Source organism: Chiloscyllium punctatum, chromosome 40 (genome assembly GCF_047496795.1).
Source record: "Chiloscyllium punctatum isolate Juve2018m chromosome 40, sChiPun1.3, whole genome shotgun sequence".
NCBI classification, from domain to species: Eukaryota; Metazoa; Chordata; class Chondrichthyes; order Orectolobiformes; family Hemiscylliidae; genus Chiloscyllium; species Chiloscyllium punctatum.
The window spans coordinates 38,206,983-38,221,154 of record NC_092778.1 but is presented as its reverse complement, the minus strand read 5'-3'; the positions used below and the strand labels follow the sequence as shown (position 1 = coordinate 38,221,154).

Genomic DNA, 14,172 nt, shown 5'->3' with positions numbered 1-14,172 from the left:
TGCCCTTGAAGTTCAGCCATCTGCCTCAGGAGCACCCACCTCTCCCAGTGGGCCTGCTGAGCTCCAAACCGACAAGCTTTCTAATCGCGTAATGGACAAAGAGAATAGGATGCCACCTTCTCGAAGTCTCCCTGCTATCAATTGCAGTTTTTACATGCCAAGTTGATCCTGGTGTCAGTATCCCAAAGCATGAAGTTAATTCCTGCCCATTCAAATGCTCAATGCAGCAATCATCACGATTATATTTCATGACTTTAGGCAAAACGTTTAGCTGCAGGCATTTGGACTGTTTGCATGCCCGTGTTGGTTTCCATGATGAGCCAGGGCCAACATGCACTCTACTGGAAAATACTTCTTGCTTCTTAAATGAGTTGTGAACCTTTTGGCACTGCACTTACCCGCCGTAGGCTGGTATGGGCGGAGGTGGTGCAGCAGCACGGAACGTGTTATAAACTGTACGTCCTCGACCCCTCAGGTGTGCCCCTCGGTAGGCAGCAGCTGCAGTGGCTGCTGGGTAAGGGAAGCCAGGAACTAAAGGAAACAAAACACGATTTAGAATAGTCCATACTTTGCCACCAATTAATTGTGAGGTAATCCTGTCATTTAAGTTTCCTCAGATGGCACAGTTTTCCTGCACTTTGTTAAAAAAAAGTTCACATGTTGAAAAGAGAGCCCAAAGTCATTGAAGATGTCCAAAAAAAAGAGAAGCCAATACAAATCAGGGACTGCGACCATCCTGTCTATATGATTTAATAGCACTTCCAATCATTCCAAACAAGAGATATTTAATTAGGACGTTTTTTAAAAAAGTATATCATGTATAATTAAAAATGCTGTTAAAATAGTCAAATAAGTCAATTGCTTCACAACACATCAGTATGGTGCACATGAAAGCTGCTTACTTAGTGCCTTACTGTAAATGCAGAATTATTTTCAGAAATAACAACAGAATGACAAATAAAATGAGAATGCCTTTAACACAGAAAATGTTGTACTTAGATTCTAACGTCCAGAAGTATCTGCCCATCAAATGTCATTGTTCTGATGTATTTGACAGGAACCAGACAAAATCTTAAAACTTCCTTCTGCTCAGTATTGGTGAATAGTAACATTCCAATCACCATTCAGAGGCCCAGCCTTATTCTCTGGTGGAATTTCAATTAAATTTGTGAAACTTGAAATTTAAAGTTAGCCTAGATACTGGTGAAACTATCATTGGTTGTTTAAAACCCAATTATTTCATCAATATCTGAAGGTAAATTCATGTATCTGGTCACCTTTTAGACCTAGACTATGTCTGGTTTATTACAATTTTGAAAGAACTTTTCTTTCCTTTTATTTCAACGTGTATGACTTTGCATTTGTTAGATTAGATTAGATTACTTATATTAGATTAGATGACTTACAGCGTGGAGACAGGCCCTTCAGCCCAACAAGTCCACACCGACCCACCGAAGCGCAACCCACCCAGACCCATTCCCCTACATTTATCCCTTCGCCTAACACTACGGGCAATTTAGCATGGCCAATTCACCTAACCTGCACATTTTTGTGTGTTAAAACTTCTGCCTATTTGCTTAATCTATCAATGTTTCTTTGTATTTCTATCTACACTTGCTTATATTGGATCACAAATTTGTATCATCGGCAAATTTGAATAATTGATTTCAATCCCTTCATCTAAGTCATTAATAAATATAATTTTTTGAGCTCCAGCACAGTCTCTGTGGGACACCAGAAGTGATATGTCATTCTTATCTTTACTTTATATTCCCTGCTGCTCAATTTCCTAACCAAGTCAGTAACTTGTGGTACAAAGGGTTAACTATACTTTACATAAATAAGCATTAAATATGTCTGTAAGGAACAGGGAGAAGGATGCTTACCATGATTGCTCTCTAGATCAGGGGCAGGTCCCAGGATATGGGGTCAACCATTTTGAGCTGAGATGGGAATGGTTTCTTCACTCAAAGGGGAGTGAAAGTTTGGAATTCTCTATCTCAGAAAGCTGCAGGGGCCAAGTCACTGAATATATTCAAGAACGAAAAAGATAAATATTTTAGATTTTAATGGCGTCAAGGGGTAGGGGGAGACACCAGTAATGCGGTATTGAGATAGAGGCCATGATCGTATTAATTGAGGAATAAGCCTGAGGTCTACTCTTGCTCCTAGTTTCTATGAGTTATATCATTAGGATGTAAAGTCAGGTGAAAGTTAGGCCTGAGTGTGCAGGTTTCTAGGAATGTCTTCCTTACACTCGCCTATATATAGTTGATATATTTAACAAGTGTTGTTAAAGCTCATTAATAAGGGTAAAGAATAATTTTTACCAACAACCCCAACCTAATCTTGCTACATAATTTGCCTCCAGTTCCAAGGGCTTCAACTTTAGCTGACAGGCTTATGAGGGACTTTGTCAAACGTGTTCTAGACACTCATGTAAATTATGTCCATGGAAATGTCTCTATTCAGCAGAGGAACTTCCCAAAAATGAAGAGGGTTTTTTTTGGTATGATAGAACTTTATCATGGTCTGTGATCAGCTGAAAGAGTGTTTGATCACCTTTGTCCTTCGTCGGAGTCTCAAGTAATGTTGCAATGACAGAGGACAGATGTTAGCTGGACTTGGCTGTCCTCCCACCTTACACAATAGCAGAGTAACATGAGAAATGCTTCAATCTAAAGGAATGGTCCTCAAATCAAGAGGACTTGGAAGAAAATTGTTATGACATCTATCATGATCCACGATGGAAACCTTGTGTTCCTGGGGATTTGTCAGTCTTCAGAGCCATCATTTTTTAAAAACTGTTTTCATGTTGCTTCTGTTAATTCTGTTGGAATTCCTATTCCTGACTCAATATTAATTTCCACGTGATTTTGAGAGTGCACACCTCCCTTTTACTTTGAATGATGCAAAGTAATTATTCAAGATATTTGCCATCCTTAGTTTCAGCAACAATAACACTTTTCATGCAGCCTCTCACAGCAAAATTTGGATCAAATTTTCAAAAATATTCTTCTCCATTATGATTGGTCATTTTATGCTAATAATAGAGTAAGCAGCATTTGCTATTTGTATTAAAGTATATGTAGTCACTCAATAAAGATGATGTCTAAACAGCACGGGTCTGCCATGTTCATATGGAAAACACCTGCAGCCCAGGAGCCAGTCACGTGGACCTTCTCTGAACTGCCTGCAAATCATGTGGGATGGTGCTAGCTCATGAAGAATTGTTGACAATGTAAGTGTCGTTTTAAAAAAGCTGAGTGATAACAGTAAAATATCGTAAACCACTTGAAAGACAAAAAAAAAGTACAATTCAGAGAATGGTCCTCTCTCCCACATATGGATTCTAAATTAACAATACTATTCTGCATAATTGAAAACTGGTTTGTATAACTGGATGTTATCAAATTCAATGAGTATTTTTCAAGCCTACGTGGATCAATTTCAGATATGTCACAGCTTTAGGCACGTCAGTGCAGTATTTCAAACCAAAGAATTATCCGACAATGCAACCATTATACAGATCAAATTACAATATGACAGCACAGATTTAGAAGTCTTATCATGGTCCTGTAGCTGTTGCTAGGTGATTTATTTTTGGTCTTATTGGTAGACCACAATGAAGATGGGTGAACCTAAATCTTTGGCAGCAGATAAACTGTTTATTTTTCCTATTCATTTCTTCAACTTAGCTAACACATAGGGATAGATTTTTGCCTTTACTACCCAGACGGAAAACTAGTGGAATAGTTCATCCTTCCTTTCTTGAATGTCATTAAACAGAGCACAAGCCCTCGACAAGTTATAAGACAAATTTGCATATTTTACATAATTCTGTTTAACAGTTTTGTTAAGCCATTGTTTCACATTTTGATGCTTATGACAGAATTTATTTTTAACGTCTTCACCAGAAATTAATAATTTATGAATTATTCAATATACAGTAAAACTTTGTGACTGCTTTCAGAACAAATGGCATAATCCTTAACAGAAACAGAACATGCTGGAGAAGCCCAGCAGTTCTGGCACAATCGGTAGATAGAAAAACAGAATTAATATTTTTGAGTCCAGTGACACTTTGTTGGGACTGAAAGCAGCCAGGAAATTGTCGGAGTTATGCTGATGGTGGTAGTGGCGGTGGTGAGGGGGAAGGGAGGGGATGATGATTGGCTTCAATACATGAAGCTCCAGATAGAGATGGAGAAAAGGAGAAGCAGATATAGGGATTATTGATGATAAACTGGGGGATGAGATAAATGTTGAATGGCTGCGAATAAAAAGTGTGAATAGTTAAAAATGTGTTGGCTGTACTGGAAGCAACGCATAAAAAACAGGACCTGGAGGTGTGTGGGTGAGTAACAAACATGGAGGAAGGTGTTCACACTCTGAAACTATGAAATGCAATGTTGGATACTGAGTGATGTAATCGGCTTTCAGACCTGACACAAGGTCATTGGTCTTAATACTTTAATTCTGTTTTCTCACTTCACAGATGGTGCCAGACCTGCTGAGTATCTCTCGTACTTCCTGTTTATGTTTTCAGATCTCCAACATCCACGGTTCTTTGTTATGTTTTGGGATAAAGGTAAAATCACAATAGGCTGCCCCTCTCAATAGAGAGAAACAACTGGTGGCAATTTAACCTGAGATTTATCATGCCTCAGGCAAGGGGAAAGGTTGAGAAGGTGAATCCTTCATGATAAACCACAGGCAGTGAGAGCATTGAACCCTCACTGGTGGCAAATCAGCTATCCATTCAACTGAGTTAACCAACCCAATGAAAGCCTATAGCCATTTTCCCTGCCCTGCTCTAGATTCTGAAACAATTCACTCATGGTTATGATGCTTTTTACTAATGTCTGACTGTTTGGTATGTTTGCTTTTCTTGGTCAGTGCATTGAGTATCGGGGTTGGGAGTCATAAAGTGTGGCGCTGGAAAAGCACAGCAGTTCAGGCAACATTCAAGGAGCAGGAGAATCAATGTTTCGGGTATAAGCCCTTTATCACATTCCTAATGAAGGGCTAATGCCCGCTACATTGATTCTCCTGCTCCTTAGATGCTGCCTGACCTGCTGTGTTTTTCCGGCGCCACACTTTTCGACTCTGATCTCCAGTATCTACAGTCCTCACTTTCTCCTCCAGGAGTTGGGAAGTCATGTTGTAGCTATACAGCACATTGGTTAGGCCACTTTTGGAATACTGCAGTCTCCCTGTTGTAGGAGGGATATTGTGAAACTTGAAAGGGTTCAGAAACGATTTAAGGATGTTGCCAGGGTTGGAGATTTGAGCTGTAGAGAGAGGCTGAATGGGCTGGGGCTATTTTCCCTGGAGCGTCGGAGGCTGAGGGGTGACCTTATAGAGGTTTATAAAATCATGAGGGGCATGGATAGGGTAAACAGACAAGGTGTTTTCTTTGAGGTGGGAGAGTCCAAAACTAGATGACATATGTTTAAAGTGAGAGGAGAAAGATTTAAAAGGGACCTAAGGGGCAACATTTTCACACTGAGGGTGGTACATTTATGGAACGAGCTGCCAGAGGAAGTGGTGGGAGCTTCTTCAGTTCCTTTATGCAATGCTAACATAAAGTTGTCTGATCAAATAATAGATGCAGTATGACTGTCTTTGTCTCAGTATAACTCCACAACATGTCCTAAATTTTCCATAATTATGAAAATTGTTCCAGAAGTCCAAATGATGATGCCCCATCCTCCAACACAGAACCTATCATTTTCACCGAGGTGAATGGGAGTAAGTTCCAGTTTGTATACTCATAGATCCCAGAAACAACGGCACACATTAAAGTTCAGCTCCTTCAGGCTGATTCTCATAAATGGGAACATCCAAAATATGACAGAAGTAGAGTACACTTACAACATTTAAAAGGCATATGGATGATTTTACGAATAGAAAGGGTTTAGAGGGTTAAATGCTGGTAAATTTGACTAGATTAATTTTGGATAACTGGTTGGCATGAACAAGTTGGACCGAAGGGTCTTTTTCCCATGCTGTACATCTCTATGATTCTGTGACACACAAACACAGTGAACCTCATTATTATTCCCCTCCATGTTGTGATGGATACCTACATTTCACAGGAGTAGACTGAAGGTAAATTAGTGTTTTATAAATGACAAATTGAAAAGGTATGTTTGTTCAAATATTTAAAATCAATGAACATGAAATGTTTTAAACGTTAAATGAGCTCATTTCTTCATCAATACATATTATTGAAAGGTTATTACAAAATATTACCAGAGTTTGGGGAAAATTGACGCCACAAAACACTGCTGTGACAAACAGTGGATATGCATCTGTGTTCAGCCCTTGGCCATAAAACCATGTTTTTTAACAGAAGGAAAATTAGCTCAGAGAGTTGTCAAGGTTTGAAGTGTCACGTAAAGTTATTTGATCAAATGATAGATGCAGAATGACTGTCTTTGTCTCAGTATAACTCCACAACAAGTCTGAAACTTTCCACAATTATGAAAATTGTTCCAGAAGTCCAAACGATGATGCCCCATCCTCCAACTCAGAACCTATCATTTTCACCAAGGTGAATGGGAGTAGGTTCCAATTTGTATACTCATAGATCCCAGAAACAACGGCACACATGAAAGTTCACCTCCTTCAGGCTGATTCTCATAAATGGGAACATCCAAACTATGACAGAAGTAGAGTACCCATTTTGAGAATTTAGGTATCTTTTTGGATACAGTCCTGCTGGGACATCTTCTAGGGAGATCAGCTGCCCTTCTGGGACAGGTAAAGATTTGTAAAAATAAACATAAGATTGTGTAAAAGAATTGGAATTGTCAAACTCAGTGAAATTCTAATGACATTTGTCAAAATGCATTGTCAAGCGGAAAGCGTTTGATTTGATCTGATTTCTTTCTTTATTGTTACGCGAATTTTGTTACAAAATACTATGAAAAGTGCTGTACACTCTCTGGCGCCATCTTAAAACACAGAAAAATAAACCAAAATCACGATGTGGAGGTGCCGGTGTTGAACTGGGGTGGACAAAGTTAAAAATCACACAACACTAGGTCATAGTCCAACAGGTTTATTTGGAAGGACGGGTTATCTGATGAAGGAGCAGCACTCTGAACTCTAGTACTTCCAGTATTTCCAAATAAACCTGTTGGACTATAACCTGGTGCTGTGTGATTTTTATCTCAAGAAAAACTGTTCAGTGTTACAGTCCTTCTTGCTAAGTGCTCCGCCATGGGCTTTGTGGCCAGGCATGAGTCCCCTTGGAATGAAAGTTGCCACTCTTTGGCACCATCTCACCTCCACTGATGCCTTCGTCACTGTGTCCTCGATGGACTTCCCCAAAGCAGACACCATCGATGCCGCTGAATATCGTAAAGGCTCAAACCGGACTCAGCTGGCGCTAAAGGTCCACTTTGGGCCCACCTCACTGATGCAGGCGCTGCTGATGCTGCCAGGTCTTGTACTGGGCACAAACTCACCTTTGCCACTGCCTCCACGAATCTGCACTGGACACAGATGCCACTGAGAACCCAAACTCACCTCTGACTCCACTACCATGAGTCTGTGCTGCTGGGCCCACTCACTGCGAATGAGCTCTTAGCAAAAGATAAGTTAAGTAAAAGAGAAAAAAAAAGATAAAAGAAACAAGAAAAGAGAGAGAGAGGAATAGAAAAGAAACGAGAAACAAAAGCAGATGGAGCAGGCAAGTCTCGACCTCAGAAGTCCTACTCCACCATCATCATTTAAAACTCCTACTTCTTAATTTTTTTAAAAAGCTGTGCACCGTGTTAAGAACAACCAGGATTTGTGATCACAATTTGTTGACGTTGCCCTGAAGGTTATCATTACACTGGAGTGCTGGATGACTAATCTCGTAACCTTGCATTATCATAATGCAGCGCCTGTCAAATCACACACTGATTGTTCTCTCTTAGCGGTTATAAATTCTTTGAAGTAGGAGTGAGGCTTCCAATACTTGGTTTTATAGAGAATTAGCAAAGATAAAGTTTGTGATATTTCAAAATGGTGAGTGGTTCAAAAGAAATACAACAACATCGTTCATATTAGCATAGATGTAGAGTTTTGCCTGTACTGTATGCTTGTTGAGTTCATATGGTACATGTATTCTTTTGCAAAACTATATAAGCGCATTTTTCATTATTTTTTAAACATTTCATTAAACACATGACACATCATTATAATTCACACAAATTGACATCATTTCGATTAGAGAATAACATTTTGAGGATACGTTTGTGGTGACAGTGCATTATGCATTTAAAACAATTTTGTTATATGTGTTTCAAAACCTTTACCAGAAGAGAGACCCTAAATACCTTAAAAACGTAGCATGGGTAAGAAACAGAGAAGTTGGAGGAACAGTTAACAGTCAAAGAACAGTGACATGCAGGTGGGTTTGGAAATTGGGAGAGTTGAATCAGAGGAGAACAGTTTACAGGGAGAATGTCAGGATACAATGACTGAAGGCTCTGACACCAGTAATGGTGTGGAGTGATATAGAGGAACAAAGAATGGTCTTAGCTTCCTGCAGCCTCACTTGCTGCCGCCATTGATTTACAAGGAGCGAGGATGAATTTCCAGCAGCCATGCAACTATCTCCCTGATGATGACCAATTTTATGACTGCAGGGTTATTTGCATAAAGGAAGCAGCTTCGCCAAAATCTGCTTCAGGGATCGCCTTAAAAAGGTGATGCAAATTTCGGAGGGTGGAGCAGGCAGAGCCTGTAAATGCTAGCAGCCACTACGTTACTGGTGAATGAGAATTTTTTTAACAAAGCCTTATGAATCCTCCCTTCAACTGGCACAACTTGCTCTGTGAGTCACTGCACACACTGTATCTTCTGCAAAAATATTTTCTCTCCCTCTTGTCGATTGTAGAACACTTTATGCCTCAGTGAAATTAGTGGCTTACTTATTCAGTAGAGGCTATATTTATTTCTTTAACGCAACTTTACAAAGGCCTGTCCATTTACTGAGTATATTGATCCAGTCAACCTGTCCTTAGGAAATGGGTGGTTTATTTTGGGAAAGGGTATATGCACAGGGGATGCACACAGAGGTGGGAACAAAGCAGAACATGTTGGGAACATGTTTTGCTCCCGATCATTATAGGTTTACAAATAAAATAAAAATCAGCAGTGGGTGGCAGCAGAAAGCTATCATATCAAAGATGGTAAGGTGTAATATTTAACGCTGTTGCAAGACTTAGAATCTGCTTTAGACACATTTCCTCATCAAATCATGGTCAGCTTTGAGCTAAATTGTGTGCTGTAAGTTGTTCACATCGTGCGACCTCATCAAGTTAGAATTGGTAATGACATCACAATTTGACTATACCAATGGGGGCAGGAAGTCTCATGGAGAAGGAACCAACAGCTCCCATCCCCTTGATTCATGGTAACACCCATTATATTTTATGGAAAGGGAACTCATTTTCTTACACTTTTCTGAGCATCAGGTAACATGATGATATCAAGGAAGAAGATTCTGAACTTTAGTGGAAGAGATAAATCAGCTTTTTCTGTTATAGTGAAGCACATTCAGGGGAAAGGCCCCTGGGTTGTCACATGTTCAGCCTGGAGAAGCCAAGTCTGATCACCTAGGGTCTGTGGGAAACCAGATGGTACCAGTCCACTGGCTAATCATAATAATTCCTAACATTTTGTGTACGAATACAAACCTTGCATTTGAGCAACATGCTCATGACTGACCAGCAAGGAATCATTTATCTCATAAAAGGAGAATAAGAAAAACAATTGAGGACTTTGTTGAATGAGACCCAGGAAGCCAATGGAGGTCAACCAGGATAAGCAAGATAACTGAATGAGATTAAATATAGAATAAGATTGGGTGGCAGCATATTAAGCTTCAGTAATTAAAGGAACTGCCCTGTTGATTTTAATATCACAGCAATACAAAATCATCAAAACAATTTTAAAATGTCATTATTAACTTCTGTTCTTAAACCAAATTTTAATCATTTGTGGCATATGCAAACCCAGCATTTATTATTCAATCCTTCATTGCCCTCAAGGAAGTGAGAGTCAGAGTGTTGAGTACAGGAGTTGGGAGGTCATGTTGCGGCTGTACAGGACATTGGTTAGGCCACAGTTGGAATATTGCGTGCAATTCTGGTCTCCTTCCTATCAGAAAGATGTTGCGAAACTTGAAAGGGTTCAGAAAAGATCTATAAGGATGATGCCAGGTTTGGAGGATTTGATCTATAGGGAGAGGCTGAATAGGCTGGGGCTGTTTTCTCTGGAGCGTCGGATGCTGAGGGGTGACCTTATAGAGGTTTACAAAATTATGAGGGGCATGGATAGGATAAATAGACAAAGTATTTTCCCTGGGGTGGGGGAGTCCAGAACTAGAGGGCATAGGTTTAGGGTGAGAGGGGAAAAATATAAAAGAGACCTAAGGGGCAACTTTTTCACGCAGAGGGTGGTACGTGTATGGAATGAGCTGCCAGAGGAAGTGGTGAAGGCTAGTACAATTGCAACATTTAAAAGGCATTTGCATAGGTATATGAATAGGAAGGGTTTAGAAGGATATGGGCCAAGTGCTGGCAGGTGAGACTAGATTGGATTTGGATATCTGGTCGGCATGGACGGGTTGGACCGAAGGGTCTGTTTCCATGCTGTACATCTCTATGACTCTATACCTCTTTGTTGTGTTCTGTTTGGTACTTCCACAATGCTATTAGGTCAGCACATCCAGGATTTTGCATCAGGAATGGTGAAGGAGGAGTGACTGTATCCAAATTCGGATTGTGCATGGGAAACTTGGAGCTGATTCTGCTGCTCCCTTTGTCCTCCAAGGTGAAAGAGGCAGGAGGTTTGGCAGGGACTGTCGAAGAGGCCTTATTGACAAGGGAAATGGTGGAATTTGAATTCAATTAAAAAAAGAACTGGCATTAGAAAGTTTTAGGGACTCTGTAACCATTGTCAACTGCTGTAAAAATCCACCTGGTTTACCAATTCACTCCTGGAAGTGAAGGAATGTTGAAGGAACCATTAATTTGTCGAGTAATTTATGGTCTTTCATAACCCTTTCACCTATACTCACTTGAAATTAGTCCCATAATTTCCTTCAACCTCCCTGTTGCAGGAAGCTTCCTTCACTAAGGTAATTGCTTAGTCGATTCAGCAAACTGACAGGAGCTATCTAAAAGTGCAGAAACAATCTGGTCTTCATTGAAAAAGCTGCAAGAAGGGTCAAGTGAAAACTGCCAACCTACAGCACAGCATGCCCTGGACAACTTACATAAGCTCCACACTCTGTTTATAATTGATCAAAGTGGGATTCTTGTTCACATAGCCCACATCTTGATGGTGTAACAAAATGGGAGAATAATGTACTGCTGCATTTGGGGTGATGTTTGAGTTTCAGGTTACGGTTAGCAATGAATAAAGCAAACATTAACAATGTATTCAATAACGTCTGATACTACAGGACAAAGGATGGCTGAAATGGAAAGTTATCCATCAGGAATCACAATTGCGCTGCTTTCTACCACAAGTTTCCAAATCAAACATTGCTTGAAATTAAGGGCACTTGTATTTTCTTTTAAATGTCATAAAGTGACCTTGTTTGGACTTCCCAGCCACGATTTCATATAACGTAACTTCAGTTATTTTATATCTTTCAAGCTTGCCATCCATACAGTATAATAACTTCAGGTCCTGAGGCAAAGGTCAATGATATGCATTGTAATTAGTTTTATGTGTACAACAATTGCAGGCAATTATCAGTACAATTCTTTTCTGCTCAAAATCAGTACAAACAATAAAAATTATGAAAGCAACTTTGCCTACTTCTCTCCAGAAAATGACAAGATATTAGCACAGAAACGTGCAGTAAAAAATTTCTTGTAAACATAATTAAATTGAATTGAATGAATTAATGATCAGCAGCTAAATTGCATTGATAGGAATAATATAATTCAAATTACAAAAGTTCTAGGAGCATTTCAATTAGCACACTGATAACACTCATTAAACAGGGTAAAGTATAAAGTTTTAATAGAATCTATGAATTTTAAAATACCTATTATCAGAAACAGAAGACTACTTCTTGCACTTGGGGTTGGCTACATTATAAGGTAATGAATCTGGCCCTTTGACTGTCACCAAGCTATTCTGTCTCTCAGTTTTAAAAAACCTTACAGTAGAACCTTTTTTTTCCCCCAGAAACATGAAAGCTTGACAGTAATCCTGTTAGGATTTAGATACAAAGATACAACCTGCAGGAAACAGAATTTCAGTGCCATAAATGGAAGGGAAAATGAAATCACAAAGTCACACTCCCATAAGTACACAGCCTAGGTGCATTTTTATATGCACTGCATTATAGAAAACAATTTTTCATTGTTTCAACCCAAATAGAGAAGGTTGTTTCATTTAGACAATACACTGCTGCTGGCAATACAAATGTGAAAATCACACATATATATTGCAAGCAAAATGAATCACAGATGAATATCACTAAACCTTTGCGGCTGATATTATTACTAGCTTTTGATTTGAAATTGATTAATTATAAACTTATTTTTCTCATGTGTATGGTCTACATTCTGCAGAAAAGCTGCATTGGTATAAATCCTGTTTTCATCCATACCAGTGAAAGAGGATGATTTAAATTTGACACACAGGTTTTAAGTGTAGTTTCTGAGTTTAGGTAATTAAATTAAGCTGGCCAGTATGGCTGTACATCAGATCAAAAGAACCAAAATCCTCAAACTTACTACAGGCATTTTTAATGGCAAACAGTAATGAGAGAATTCCACTATCCCGGTCTGTTGGACATCCACAGCAAAATTTCCTAACCATTATCTTTAAAGTTTGATCTTTCCAATGTTCCTTGACATTGTCAATGATAAGGTGAAGATAAAAACTACTCATTATTTCCATAAATATAGATCACATAAAATTTAACTTTTATCTGGCTATATTTCCTTCAACCTGATATCTAGCCATTATACAGATGGGAAACAATCTACAGTGTTCCTCCTGTTGAATCCCCCACTTTTTGAATGTTCGTTTTATGCCAATTCGCTTTTACGAAAGCCCTACTTCAGTACCCGTGTTCTCTTGCCGAAAGAGGATTTTGGCTTTTACAAAAATGCACGTGCAGCAAGAGTGGCGCCGCCAAGTGCCTTACCCGGGAGCTACACTCAGCATCAAGCCACTACAGCTTTGAACCGTGTCTGTGAGCATCTGTGCTTTATCTAGATTTATTTTGTGTATCCGTTAGCAAGATGTCTCCTAAGGAAAGCCTAAGAGAGCTCGTAAGGCTGTTACGCTTAGCGTAAAACTGGATGTAATTAAAAGTTTGGATCATGGTCAACAAAACAAAGACATTGTGCATGTGTTGAACTTGCCTGCGCCCACCATTCGTACTATTTGCACACAGAGAGAAAGAATCTTGAAAGCTGCCAAACTTACTATTGGTTCTGTTGGTAGCAAAGTGGTCTCTTTTAGTCGCCATCCAACAATGGACAAAATGGAAAGTCTATTGCTTGACTGGATTGATGGATGTACAAAGTTCCGTTAAGTTATCTTATATTTAAGGAGAAATCAGTCAGTCTTTTTAATAAGCTGAAACAGAATGCACTGGACAATGGTGGTGAAAGTGTTGCGAAAGTGGAATTTGAAGGTAGTCGTGGGTGGCTTGATCGGTTTTTGAGGTAAGGGCAGCTTCCTAGGTTAAAGGTTACTGGAGAGAGAGGTTCAAATGAAGCTGCTGAAAAGTCCCCTGAAGAACTGAAGAAAATAATTACACAAGGTGGTTATTTGTATAAGCAAGTGTTTAACTGTGACAAAACTGGAATTTATTGGAAGAAATTGACTAGCAAGACATTTATTTTGATAGAAGAAAAGCAGGCTGAGGAACACAAGGCATCTGCTAGTGTACCATTCAGAAAATCCGAGGGCACTTAAAGAGGTTGATAAGAATACACTTCCTGTTGGGTTTCATTCACATTCAAGAGGTTGGAATACCCAAGTGATTTTTTTTCTGAGTCGATACGTTAGTCCTTTTGGAGAAAAATACTGTAGAGAAAACAACCTCGATGATAGGTGTCTTGTGATTGTTGATAACTGTGCTGCTCATCCACCTGGCATTGCCGAGTATGGTCGTAACATTCTTACTGC

The 14,172-nt window shown here is 39.3% G+C and overlaps 1 protein-coding gene across 17 annotated transcripts in view; it reads right to left on the bottom strand.

Moving 5' to 3' along the window:
* Window positions 1–14,172, bottom strand: part of rbfox1 (RNA binding fox-1 homolog 1) — a 1,745,467-nt gene that overhangs the window by 56,997 nt on the left and 1,674,298 nt on the right. For all 17 annotated transcript variants that reach the window (XM_072559568.1, XM_072559572.1, XM_072559574.1 and 14 more), the window contains one exon: window positions 399–531. In XM_072559568.1, the coding sequence (XP_072415669.1) occupies window positions 399–531 (133 nt within the window). The remainder of the gene's footprint in view (window positions 1–398; window positions 532–14,172) is intronic.